Consider the following 13,558-nt stretch of genomic DNA (forward strand, 5'->3'; position numbering starts at 1 on the left):
CACTTCATGCATGTGCAATTACGCATACCCTCTATAATCCAACGAAGGAGATGAGGTAATGACGTAACGATCACGTAATCGTATATAAAGACCGATTTTATACTTTCCGCACAACGGTGTCACACACCGAAAGTAGCTGACCTACAAGCTCACTATGTGGCGCTTCTGCGGCGGGTTGTGAGGTTGTGAGCTTGAAGGTTGTTTATTTTAGACGTGCAACACCATTGTACAACAGATCGTAGATTAGGTTTAATATGGCCTTCTATGTGTGTGTGTGTGTGTGTGTGTGTGTGTGTGTGTGTGTGTGTGTGTCCAGGCAGTAAAGAGGACATTTCAGTAGTGTCTGCACCAGGTGGGTTTCCAGTCTACTTGTACCTGCCATACACAAGCCACAGCCACTTCCTGTTCCTAAAGGAGGAGCAACGACAGCACTTCCTGTCCATATTCAAGACCTGCATCCGTCACCAGAATATTGGTACGACAAACACGCACGCACGCACGCATGCACGCACGCGTGCGCACACACACACACACACACACACACACACACACACACACACACACACACACACACACACATGCACACGCACGTCACGCATGCAGTTGAGTGGCTGTTAGCTTGGTGTTCTTTGTGTCAGTTATGGCTATATGGCAACAACTATTAATATTATTTCCTGTTCTGCTGTTGGCGTCCGTTGCGGTTAGATAGGGACACAACATAGAAAAGTTACTGAAAGTTTTCACACAAACGCACACACAATCCAATACAATTAGACCACTGAGTTACGTAGAGCGATCCTACGACTATATTTTAATATTACATAATGTACCGATAATGCACTGTGTTGTTTTCATTAACCAAAATAAATCTTACTGAAAGTCTTTTCAATGGAGCTCATTCAGTCAATTGTGAAATCAGCATTTTCAGTGTGTGGTTTACTGGAGAATTACGTCGCTTACTGTATGATTCACACTGAATAGGTTGATGTTAGTAGACAGCAAATTACAATTCTGCTAGTGCAGTGGTTCTCAAACTTTTTCATTTCAAGGGACCCCTTAACTCTGAGAGTTACATACTTGTTGTAAGGGTCCTCAGGGTGCTATAGACTCCTAGCACAGTGGTTCAAAAGATAGGGTCTATAGTATAGACCCCACCTTTTGAACCACTGTGCTAGGAGTTTCTGTTTCTCATCAAACTTACGCAACTTCAAGTCTGAGCAATGAAGGTCCACCTCCTTTCTCATCATTCTCTCTTCCTTCATCTTAATTTTCTAACTCCTATAGAAACTTTGTATTATCAACCCATCTGTCCATCTCACAGACATATCTATATAAAACTCACCTCTTCAGACATCTTGGCCCGTAGCACTCGCCGTAGCCCTTGCACTATCATCGACGACCTTACAGGCGTCTTCTTCTTTTTGTTTAACGGCGGTTGGACATTTCCCTAATTTCTGCCTTCATCTTGTGTACCTTAACCACTTCTCTGACCCAGCATAATGCTCTCCTCCATAATGGATGCACTTGGCTTGTTCTTTCCCTTCACACTCTCCTTTGCAGTTCTCTTTCCCACACCTTTTCTTTCCCCTACACACAGATGCTATGTGCCCATATACTCTTGGCAGCAATATCATCTTAGTGGTGCTCTTTCGAAAGGCCTAACACAAAAGCTAGTATATTCTACATATACTCGATCTGGTAGAACATCACCCTGAAATGTTAAACATACTGACGTACTGTCTGTCCTCCCGTTTACCCTCCCTAAATGGTGTCATCCTACTTATTCCATAAACTCCTTCAATGTCAAAATCCTCCGGATTCATCGATAATGGCACGCCACTAATCACTCCCCTCGTTGTTTTCATTCCTCCTAAGTAAAAAAACATTCACTGAGTGAATCTGTACTGCTTTCTCTGCTTGGTCTCTGTTCCTACATTCTATTAATCCTCACTGACTTCACCCTGCCAAATATTCTCTCCACAAACATTCCCACCACTTGAGGATCACTAAAAAGCCTGTCGGTTTGTGTGTCCGATCTTATCCAGATCACATATCTTCCAATTTCTTCATCACTCTCTGATAATCCTTCTTTCTTTCTTTTCTTTACATTTTCGTCAGCTCTTGGTTCCACCAAATCATTTCTTTCACCCTCTGATGATTCCATCTCCGACTCCATTTCAAACTGACACGCCTCCCGCCACCTCACTCGTCTCACCTCCCAACTCTTAATGAACACTGAACAGACACACCCCTGTGTCGACCTTACAGGCGAAACTTAAGAACGATTTAAAATTTATCATTTTATTGGATTTATAATTTAGCATTTTATGTAGACGTAGCACGTATCACACTACAATGTATACTCATAGGCTAACTTCACTGTACAGATAATCGACAGATATATGTTCTTAGCTTGCTTATGATTCTTGATGTATTTGATGTATTACCTTGTGTTATTCGTTCTTTGTACTGTAAATCGTTCTGGATTATGAGTGTCTGCTAAATGCCTAAATTGTGTATATCTTTTAGCTGTTAATCATGACCATGTCTAGCCTATTAAAACAATTAGGTATAACAATCCCCCTCTGTCCCATTCTAGACCCCTGGAGTGATTCATTTTATGAGAGCCAGGCATTCCTCCGAGCCCTCAAACTCTATCGACAGGACAAAGGATGCTATGAATCATGGGAAATGCTGCTGGGCACTGACGAACAGGTCAACACAGACAGAACCAAACACAGAGACTAGTATCTGTGTGTGTGTGTGTGTGTGTGTGTGTGTGTGTGTGTGTGTGTGTGTGTGTGTGTGTGTGTGTGTGTGTGTGTGTGTGTGTGTGTGAATGTTCGCCGATTATGACATTCCCAGAAAAGGGACACTAGGGTTCAAAAGGTTAAAATTGTAAAAAAGATTAATTGAGTTTGAGACTATTCAACTTTTCATAAGACTAATAATAATTTGTGCGTGTGTGTGTGTGCGTGTGTGCGTGTGTGTGTGTGTGTGTGCGTTTGTGTGTGTGTGTGTGTGTGTGTGTGTGTGTACTATGTGTAGGTGCTAGCCAGCCAAGTGATGGAAGAAGTGCTTCCATGGTTACAGAATGAGCTTGAATCTAAACTGAAGGGGAAGAGGAGTGAGAGAAGACGACAATGGATGGCTGTGAGTCGCTGCCCTGAAACACACGGGTCTGGAGTACACATGGCTGTCCAGTGTTCACTCACTATAACCATTAACTGTACCCATAACTATAAAAAGAATATTGCTTCAAAAAACGTTGTGTAGGGTAGGTACCCTCACAAAAACATGCAGTAATCCTGGTCTCTAAACTGCCTCCCCCTGGCCAGCCGGGGCGCCTGATGGAGGGGAAAGGAACTGGTTGGAATAACGTGTTCCTTCCACGCGCTACGTCCAACCAGGGAAACTCCCCCCTGTCAGGTGTAAAGGAGCAACTTGGACACTCAACCATGAAGGAAGCATGAGTTAAGTCCATTGCTCTCCCCAGGTTGGCGGAGGGTGTGTAGAGCCCAGGATCACATTAGATGATTGACACAGGGGTGAAAAATGGGTTACAAAATCGTGGGATAAAAAATATAAGTAATACAAAACGTTGTGCACACTATAACCTATCAGTAGTCGGCTGGCACTAATGATTTTGTTCTATGAGCATTTTTCGTGACTTATTTTCAACATCATTTCAGTTGGAAAGCGTTACAACAGTGTGTGACATCAATAAACTAGCCTGCTCCCGGTCGCTGCCCGCACAGAATACAAAACTCTGATGCTGGCATTCAAAGCAACCAAAGGTATGGCTCCCCCATATCTTACAAGTATGATTGAACCCTACAAACCCTCCCGCGCACTCAGATCAGCCAACGCAGGGAAACTGGAAGTGCCCTCACTAAAAACGCCGGGACAACGCTCCACACGTCCCAAACTCTTCTCCCTTCTGGCTCCAAAACTGTGGAATGCACTTCCCATTGCAGTCAGAACTGCAGCATCACTCCCAATCTTCCGCCGTAGCCTGAAAACCCACCTTTTCAGACTCCATCATGGCCCATAGCACTTACCCTAACCCCTTCGATAGCATTTATGTTGGCTTAGATAGCATTTGACACAGACTTATAGCATGTTATGTAGACAGCACTATAATTGTATTGTATATAGTCATAGCACGCCATAGTACATATGTATAGCATAGTAGTGAATATGTATAGTTTATTATGTATAGTGTATGTATAGTTGTGTATGTATAGTCATATAGATATTCCGCTGTTACCTTCTTAGCTTACGCATGTTTCATGATAAATGCTTTTATGTGATGTATTCCCATGCTTTTGTTCTTGCCTAAATGTAAGTCGCTCTGGATTAAGAGCGTCTGCTAAATGCCTAAATTGTAAATTGTAAATTGCTGGTGAATGAATATAGACAGATTATACGTACAGTATGTAAGACATCAAATAGGTCCATTATACAAATTACTCTAGCAGTGTAATCACTGTAATTGTCACTAGTAACAGACTTATTTGTAAATAACCAAACTGTTCTATATATCTGTCATTCTTTACTGTTGGTGTGAAACCGTGTAGACCGTGCAGGCGACCTACAGTCTGGCTTTGGAGCAGCTGAGCGGTGGGTTGGAGGTCCTGAAAGGGACATGTCGTCAGACAGCAGTAGCAAGTCAGGCTCTGATCAGATCCAACCTAGACCAAATAATGGCTTCTCATCGCTTCCTGGAAGACAAAATCAGAGGTAAAGAACTTTGACCTTTAGTTATGGCCCACTTCCGATCTCTCCCCTAAACCCTCAAGTGTGGAACCCCTACAGACTTAAGTGTCATAACCTGGTGAGCGCTTTAGTGAGAGGGTGCTAATGTTATACAATGAATTGGACCAATGAATGGAATTGGTCCAATTAATTGGTCCAATGCAATGGTGTGTGAAGTGAGGACGCTGGCGTTGACTGTTCGTCGCTTCACCTCCCACTGTAACCATGGATCATTGTAAAGCGATTTGAGTGCATAGAAAAGCGCTATAAAAATACAATCAATTCTGTGTGTGTGTGTGTGTGTGTGTGTGTGTGTGTGTGTGTGTGTGTGTGTGTGCGTGTGTGTGTGTGTGTGTGTGTGTGTGTGTGTGTGTGTGTGTGTGTGTGTGTGCACATGCGTGCGTGCGTGTGTTACATTTATTATCTCTCCTCCCCATGTGAATGTGTGCATCCAGCCTTTATCTGTGGTCCAGCGGAGAAGCTACACAGTGAGATGATAGCTCCATATCTCTCCTCCATCCTGGAGGTGCTGAGCGAGTGTGTGAGTGGAGGGATCCAGGGGGTCCGGCACACCCTCCAAGCACAGATGGACGCCACCCTCATACACTCAAATACAGGGGCGGAGGAGCTTCAGAAGGTGAGAGACAGTGGCGTGTGTGTGTGTGTGTGTGTGTGTGTGTGTGTGTGTGTGTGTGTGTGTGTGTGTGTGTGTGTGTGTGTGTGTGTGTGTGTGTGTGTGTGTACAGTGTGTGTGTGTGTGTGTGTGTGTGTACTGTGTGTGTGTGTGTGTGTGTGTGTGTGTGTGTGTGTGTGTGTGTGTACTGTGTGTGTGTGTGTGTGTGTGTGTGTGTGTGTGTGTGTGTGTGTGTGTGTGTGTGTGTGTGTGTGTGTGTGTGTGTGTGCAGACAGACACACACACACAGTCATGTTTGTGCACTTGTATCTGACTGCAGTGGGTGTGTGGGAAATTTATTTTCCTGTTATATATTCATATGTTATGTATTAGTTTGTTAAACTATAAATGAATCTGACAAAATAAGCACTAATAGTTTGTTTATTCTCGCGTAGCCAGACAACTATTCCCCAAATCTGCTCCCTTCAAATCTGCTTTATCCTCATCATCCTGATCATTTTCAGAGCTTCCGTTGAAAAGTGTGGTAGTCATTCAACAGTCTAGCTCACAAGACTAGTTTGTGCTTGATTTATTTTAGTCAACTATAATGACCTCTGTGCGTGCGTGTGTGCGTGCGTGTGTGTGTGTGTGTGTGTGTGTGTGTGTGTGTGTGTGTGTGTGTGTGTGTGTGTGTGTGTGTGTGTGTGTGTGTGTGTGTGTGTGTGTGTGTGTGTGTGTGTGTGTTGTTTGTTTTGCAGGCCCTATCCACCCTGCACTCCACCAGCCTAAATCCCTGCTTCAGCATGGTGGAGAATCTGACTGAAAAGCTACAACATCTAAAACAACGTTTCAAATTCACCAACTTTCAGCGCGTGGTCCACTCTGCACATATAGAGATGGAGCAGGTAGGCCTACAGCACATGTTAGCAACTATTCTGCTTGATTGCTGTAATGATTAAAAGGGCGACCATCTCTAAGGCATCTAGAAGTCGGGGCGGCGGTGGCTCAGGGGTAGAGTGACCGGATGGAAACAGCAAGGTTCCCAGTTCAAACCCGGACTCCCCCAGAGTTAGTGTCTCTTGAGCAAGACTCTGAACCCCTAATTGCTCCCGATGTGCAGGTTGGTGCCTTGCATGGTTTCCTCCGGCATCGGTGTGTGAATGTGTGTGTGAATGGGTGAATGTAATGCAGAGACAATCATCATGTCATGGTTATCAATATACTTATGCAGCTATATCATAACAGTTGCTAATACACAAACAGACCTACGGAATGAACCAGGACCAGATATTGACCAGAGCGAGGTCCTGGAGATTATATGTTCTCATTACACGTAACGGATATGAAAATAAGGCACAAAAATGCAGATCCTGATAATTTAATCACAGGCCCATGTAACATATACCTATAAGCAGTTTTGATCATTTTGATTTATTTTCTATGTTGGACATTTGTATTTGTGTTGTTTATTCCAGTTGCTGGACAGTGCTCTCTACACCTTAAAGGTGTTTCTTCAGTCAGCAGCAGCAGTCAAATGTCAGCCATCCAAGATGAAACAAAGAGTCCTCAAGGTACAGTACCACTCTGAATCCACCCTCAATAGATCAGTTAGAATATATAGATTTGTATTGCGTGGCTCTGCGTGAGGCAGCTAGTCTGTCTTCCTGAGCTAATTTCACAAACCACTGACTGATCTGTACCAAATGTCCTGTTTTCCGCCGTAGTCTGAAAACCCATCTCTTCAGACTCCACCATGGCCCGTAGCACTAGCCCCTTAGATATCACTTATGTAGACTTGGATAGTATTTTAAATATAGCACATTAGACTTAGATAGTATTTTAAACAGACTTATAGCATGTTACGTAGACAACACTAGAATTGCATTTTATGTAGTCATAGCACTTTATAGTACACATGTATAATATATAATATAGTATAGTATGTATAGTTTACATAGATACTCCACTGTTACGTTCTTAGCTTACGCATGTTTCATGATAACTACTTTTATATATGTGATGTATGCCATGCTTTTTGTTACTGCTTAATGTAAATCGCTCGTCTGCTAAATGCCTAAATTGTAAATTGTGATGGTTGGTGTTGTTGTTCGGTGAACATGTCACGTTGTGAAAGGCTACTACACCCACCCACTGCTAGTGGCTGGGCTAAATCACAAGAAACAAAGGAATGCTATTTAAGAATAACAATTAATTAGCAAACAAACACTACTAAACTGATGTTTTTCTTTTCTTTCTGTGAGCAGCAGTTGGATCATGACTGCAGAGTTGTTCAGAGGAGACTGTACCAGGAATCTCTATTGGACATCACCCTGCCTGCTTTAACCAGAGACATGGATGACACATGGAAACCTGTACGTCTCACACTACCAACCTGTATATCTTTATGGCACACATCTAAATTCTGAAATGTATGGTAATGCTACATAATTAAATGTGGAATTGTATCACCTTTCAAACAGGTGGTAGATACAAAGAGATCCTAGTATTGGCTTTGTATTCTCTGTGAATGCTGTAAGCCACTTCTAAATGCTGCTCACAAAGTTGTTTAGTGCAGACTTTGAGCCGTTTCATGAGGGCAGTGTAAACATCTTCATGCTGCTGTTCTGCCCTTCGGACAGCTACATTCTGCTGTTCTGTCCATTTAGAAATTGGTTTGTTTCTCATTAAAGATGTGACCACAAGCTGCTTCAATCACTTGGGTTGATGTGTGTTTAGATGATTACCTTTCACTTTTGTATCACCCTTTTTGAGTGGCGCCAGCCCCTCCTGTGCACAGCTTTGTGTGTATGTGTGTTAGTAGCACGGAATGTGATGATTTGATTGGCGTGTGTGTGATTATTTTAAACACAACTTGGTCTGTACTCATATTCTTATCCAGGATTCGCTACGGAGACAACTGTCTGGCATTACAGTCTATGTAAAAAACACAAACTGAGGTTTTAGCTTAACACGAGGAATGTCTGTCTCTGTGTGTCCAGGAGGTCCAGCGGTTTGAAGAATATATTTTCTCGGATTACAGCAGCGTCATCCTGGTTCAGAATGTCTATGATGATATACTGAGAGACATCCTCACAAAGGAGATAGACAAAGGTAAATACGTCATCTATCTAGACACCCATCACATATTTATACACAGTATACAATAGTATAGCTTCACTATGTGTTGTGGTTCATCCCATTCTCTCTCTTCAGCGATCCAGGAGTACACCAATCAGAAAAGCAACCATCTGCTAATGGACAGTTTAGAGCTGGCTGTCAGTCAGTACAGCCTTATTGGAAACACACCCCCTCGCTCTGCGCCAAACAGCCCAGCCAATCTTGTTCGAGCTTCCTTTCCACCGGTAGCCAGTCAAGATGGGAAATATCTTCCCCTAGTGGGAAATGGAGGTCCGCAGAGCATGGCTGAAGTTGAACGCTCTCAGAATGACCCTAAGCCTTGTTCAGACTTTAGTTCCCTGATATCATCTCCTGTCATTGTTGTGATACAACAGTCTAATATGGCAACAACCACTTCTCTCGTGGTGGTACCTGATGGAGAAACTGAACTTGGATCCAAGACGCCAACAAACACAGCAGCAGCTGACATCCCTGTCTCTGTCACTGCTGTTGCACATGTGTCTGACACACCAGAAGTAGTCCCTACAGTTTCTGTACCTGCTATTCCTGTCGTGGACTCTGAGAGTCTAAGCTGTACAGGTATCTTTCGTGGTCCTTCATCCACTCCTTTTCCCTCCCCACCTTCCACAGCACCCACATCTGAAATGGATTCAGGAGACCAGCCATCTGCCTTGCCACAGGTCACTTTAACAGAACCTGAACAGCTTGTGTCACCTGCAGCTGGTACGGATGCTGAGCCACATGTCTCACATGTTACACCCTCAACTGTCTCACTCTCAGGTGATTCTACACCTGGCACTTCAACTACTGCAAAAGCTGCTTCTGATGAGGATGATAATAAGCCCTCTCCCACCTCCTCTCCTCCACTTCCCACCTCCTCTCCTCCACTTCCCACCTCCTCTCCTCCACTTCCCACCTCCTCTCCTCCACTGCCCACCTCCTCTCCTCACCTTGAAAACTCCTCTCCTCCACTTCCTACCTCCTCTCCTCCACTTTCTACCTCCTCTCCTCCACTGCCCACCTCCTCTCCTCCACTTCCTACCTCCTCTCCTCCACTGCCCACCTCCTCTCCTCCACTGCCCACCTCCTCTCCTCCACTTCCTACCTCCTCTCCTCCACTGCCCACCTCCTCTCCTCCACTTCCCACCTCCTCTCCTCCACTGCCCACCTCCTCTCCTCCACTTCCCACCTCCTCTCCTCCACTTCCCACCTCCTTTCCTCCACTGCCCACCTCCTCTCCTCCACTTGAAAACTCCTCTCCTCCACTTCCTACCTCCTCTCCTCCACTTCCTACCTCCTCTCCTCCACTGCCCACCTCCTCTCCTCCACTGCCCACCTCCTCTCCTCCACTTCCCACCTCCTCTCCTCCACTTCCTACCTCCTCTCCTCCACTGCCCACCTCCTCTCCTCCACTGCCCACCTCCTCTCCTCCACTTCCCACCTCCTCTCCTCCACTTCCCACCTCGTCTCCTCCACTTCCCACCTCCTCTCCTCCACTGCCCACCTCCTCTCCTCCCCTTGAAAACTCCTCTCCTCCACTTCCTACCTCCTCTCCTCCACTTCCTACCTCCTCTCCTCCCCTTGAAATCTCCTCTCCTCCACTTCCCACCTCCTCTCCTCCACTTCTCACCTCCTCTCCTCCACTTCCTACCTACTGTCCTCCCCTTGAAATCTCCTCTCCTCCACTTCCTACCTCCTCTCCTCCCCTTGAAATCTCCTCTCCTCCGCTTCCTACCTCCTCTCCTCCACTTCCTACCTCCTCTCCTCCACTTCCTACCTCCTCTCCTCCACTTCCTACCTCCTCTCCTCCACTTCCTACCTCCTCTCCTCCACTTCCCACCTCCTCTCCTCCACTTCCCACCTCCTCTCCTCCCCTTGAAATCTCCTCTCCTCCACTTCCCACCTCCTCTCCTCCACTTCCTACCTCCTCTCCTCCACTTCCCACCTCCTCTCCTCCACTTACTACCTCCTCTCCTCCACTTCCCACCTCCTCTCCTCCACTTCCCACCTCCTCTCCTCCCCTTGAAATCTCCTCTCCTCCACTTCCTACCTCCTCTCCTCCACTTCCCACCTCCTCTCCTCCACTTCCTACCTCCTCTCCTCCACTTCCCACCTCCTCTCCTCCACTTCCCACCTCCTCTCCTCCACTTCCCACCTCCTCTCCTCCACTTAAAAACTCATCTTCTCCTGGCTCACCTTCCGTCTCCCGTCCTCCACCTCTTACCTCCCCTCCAACCTCCTCAGTTACACTTCTCAGCTCCTCACCTATACCTTCCACTTCCTTCCTTCCACCTCTCTCCCCCTCTCCTCTGCCTCCCACCTCCTCTCCCTCTCCCCCTCCACCTTCCCCTTCCTCTCCTCCGACTGCCACCTCCTCTTCTGCTGATTCCACAACCTCCCCTCCAGTTCCTGCCTCCTCTCCTTCTGCTTCTTCCTCACTCTCCACCTCATCTTCTCCAGTCTGTCCCTCCCCTTCGCCTCCTCCGACTTCCTCTCTCCCACCTCTTGCCAGTACACTCTCCTCCTCCCCCACCTGTTCCTATCCAGCCACCTCCCTGTCATCACAGCTGGCTTTAGAGACTCCTCCCCATCATACAGATGGTCTATTGAGAGCCAGCCTGGAGCTGCTGTTTGCGGCAGTTGGATATGATTCTATGGTTCCCCCTAGAGTTACACCTCCACCTTCCCCTTCCGCTCCTCCGACTGCCACCTCCTCTTCTGCTGTTTCCACAGCCTCCCCTTCGCTTCCTGCCTCCTCTTCTCCCTCACTCTCCACCTCACCTTCTCCACTCTGTCCCTCCCCTTCTCCACCTCCCACCTCCCCTCTCCCACCTCTTGCCACTAGCCTCTCCTCCTCCCATCCAGCCACCTCCCTGTCATCACAGCTGGCTTCAGAGACTCCTCCCCCTCATGCAGATGGTCCATTGAGAGTCAGCCTGGAGCTGCTGTGTGCTGCAGTTGGCTATGATTCTATGGTTCCCCCTAGAGGACAAAGGTTGTTACAGCAGGCCACTGACAGAGCTGTCTACCTGAGCAGAGGTCGAGAAGGAGCACTCAAGAGGAAAGTGAAGGAAGGAGTTCAAGAAGAGATAAAGGAGGTGGAGAACAACCAAGTGGGGAAAGAGAACATGAAAGAAGATGCTGAGAAAAAGACAGGGGAAGGGAGAAAGGAAGAGCAGGAGGAAAAGGTATGTATAGTCGGAAGCTTTGGTGCAGCCTGTACAACGAGAAGCCTGGACGACCAAGTCAGCAGTTCCTCTGTATCACCACCAGCTGTGAACGGGGACCTTAAAAACCTTCAGCCAGTGGCGTGCCAACCAGAGAGTGTTGTTGCGCTGGACAGTGTGTCTGTCATCAGGGAACTTGTGACTGAGGTCATTGAGGTGGAGACCGTTATCAACCCCGATCCCCAAGGCAACCGTACAGCCTGACATGTTACTGTGACAAGAGAATTGGACATGCTACCATTGCCAATGCAATGACAATATTGTTGCCGGGCAGAAACGCCAGCCTTTGAAGCAGTCTAATATCACAGTTTCATACATTTTCATCCTTTTGTACTCGACTGCCTTTTTCTTGATGACATATTCTAATCTTATAAAAAGGTAAATGCAAAAAGTTATTAAAAGACAATTACCGGTATTAAACATTATGTGTGTAATGTTTATTTTGTTTTATTAAATACAGCAAGACATTGACCACAAAAGTGGTGCATACATGATTGAACAAAGAGAGAGAGAGAGATAGAGAGAGAGATAGAGACAGTAAGAGAAAGAAGCAAAACAAATAAATGCATGGGCTTAATGCCTTGCTTGTATAGTTTGTATACATTACTTGTCTGTATCTTGTAGAACTAAAAACTGATAAATAATATGTACAAATACTATACAAAAACAACTATACAAAAGAACCTACATGACATTCCAGCAATTGTACAAATAATATAAATAATTGTATAATGGTGTGTCAAATGTGTAGCAAATCATTAATGTCCTGTAGAAAACTCTAGTAGTACTGTAGTTCCTGCAGGACACGAGCACATGTCTGTAGTAGTATAGGTACTACATTACAATCATATGTAATTATAGAAATAGGTAGAAACCTATTTTAAAAGAAATGTCTGGACTCATTCAACCATACGTAGCTAATAATGATAGCAATAGGTAGTAACCTACATTTTAAAACATTCTGGACTCATTCCACAGCACCGACATATTCATGTGATCAGCTGTTATACTACAAGACCAGATGATGTGTTGTGGTGTAAACAGCCTCATTGACAACATACAGTAGTTGAAGAACAATATATTATATCAGTGGTTCCCAAAGTGGGGTCCGGGGACTCCTTGAGGGAGTTCCAGGGGATCCCCAGCTAAATGATAGTGGTCTGTAACTCAGAGAGTGTACAAATGGAACCAAACAGACCCGTTGGACCCTTATGGGTCTGTAACTCAGAGTGTACAAATGGAACCTGGGTCCATTTGTACACTCTGAGAGTTAAATTAACATTGATTTTACAATATACATTGGGGTCCCAGAGATAGAAATGCCATTAAATAGGGGGCCGTAGCTTAATTGAGTTCAAACTGGGGGTCCTTGAAATCAAATGGCCCTGGCATATATTTTCAAATGGGGGTCCGCGGTAGCCTGATTAGTGGGCGGGATCTTTGGGCTGGATCCAGGCTAGGTCCGCGGGCTAATACATGTCAATTTGGGGGTCCTTGACATGACAAAGTTTGGGAACCCCTGTATTATCCCCAGCAGATAAGATTATTATTTATTTTTTAGGTGATGACATGACACCATAAACACTGACATGGTGTGGTAGATAATACTACTGTGATAAGGAACCATCAAAACTTCTACTTCGCCTTGCACTGATTGATGGACCCAAAGAATAGTAGTCATCAAGATCCTGTCCCTTTAACTCATTAGTTCATAGTCCTCCCCATGGATATTTTATGACCAGAGGTCGTATCTTATACTGTTAAAAATGTAAGTAGAATTTAGATTACTTACTGAAAACCGCTCAAGTAAAAGTACAAAGGT

General features: G+C 45.4%; 1 protein-coding gene across 1 annotated transcript in view; it reads left to right on the top strand.

The window, feature by feature from the left end:
* Window positions 1-11,940, top strand: part of LOC310871191 (protein Niban 1-like) — a gene marked incomplete at its 3' end in the record, with an annotated part of 18,293 nt that extends 6,353 nt beyond the window's left edge. Inside the window, exons 5-15 of the mRNA XM_083782680.1 lie at window positions 317-475; window positions 2,600-2,715; window positions 3,049-3,153; window positions 4,581-4,743; window positions 5,214-5,395; window positions 6,130-6,276; window positions 6,847-6,942; window positions 7,636-7,743; window positions 8,371-8,482; window positions 8,585-9,440; window positions 11,022-11,940. Coding sequence (XP_083638806.1) covers window positions 317-475; window positions 2,600-2,715; window positions 3,049-3,153; window positions 4,581-4,743; window positions 5,214-5,395; window positions 6,130-6,276; window positions 6,847-6,942; window positions 7,636-7,743; window positions 8,371-8,482; window positions 8,585-9,440; window positions 11,022-11,940 — 2,963 coding nt within the window. The remainder of the gene's footprint in view (window positions 1-316; window positions 476-2,599; window positions 2,716-3,048; window positions 3,154-4,580; window positions 4,744-5,213; window positions 5,396-6,129; window positions 6,277-6,846; window positions 6,943-7,635; window positions 7,744-8,370; window positions 8,483-8,584; window positions 9,441-11,021) is intronic.
* Between the last annotated feature and the right edge of the window lie 1,618 nt (window positions 11,941-13,558).

Source organism: Protomyctophum parallelum, assembly GCF_964188405.1.
Source record: "Protomyctophum parallelum genome assembly, chromosome: 14".
Classification (NCBI taxonomy): Eukaryota; Metazoa; Chordata; class Actinopteri; order Myctophiformes; family Myctophidae; genus Protomyctophum; species Protomyctophum parallelum.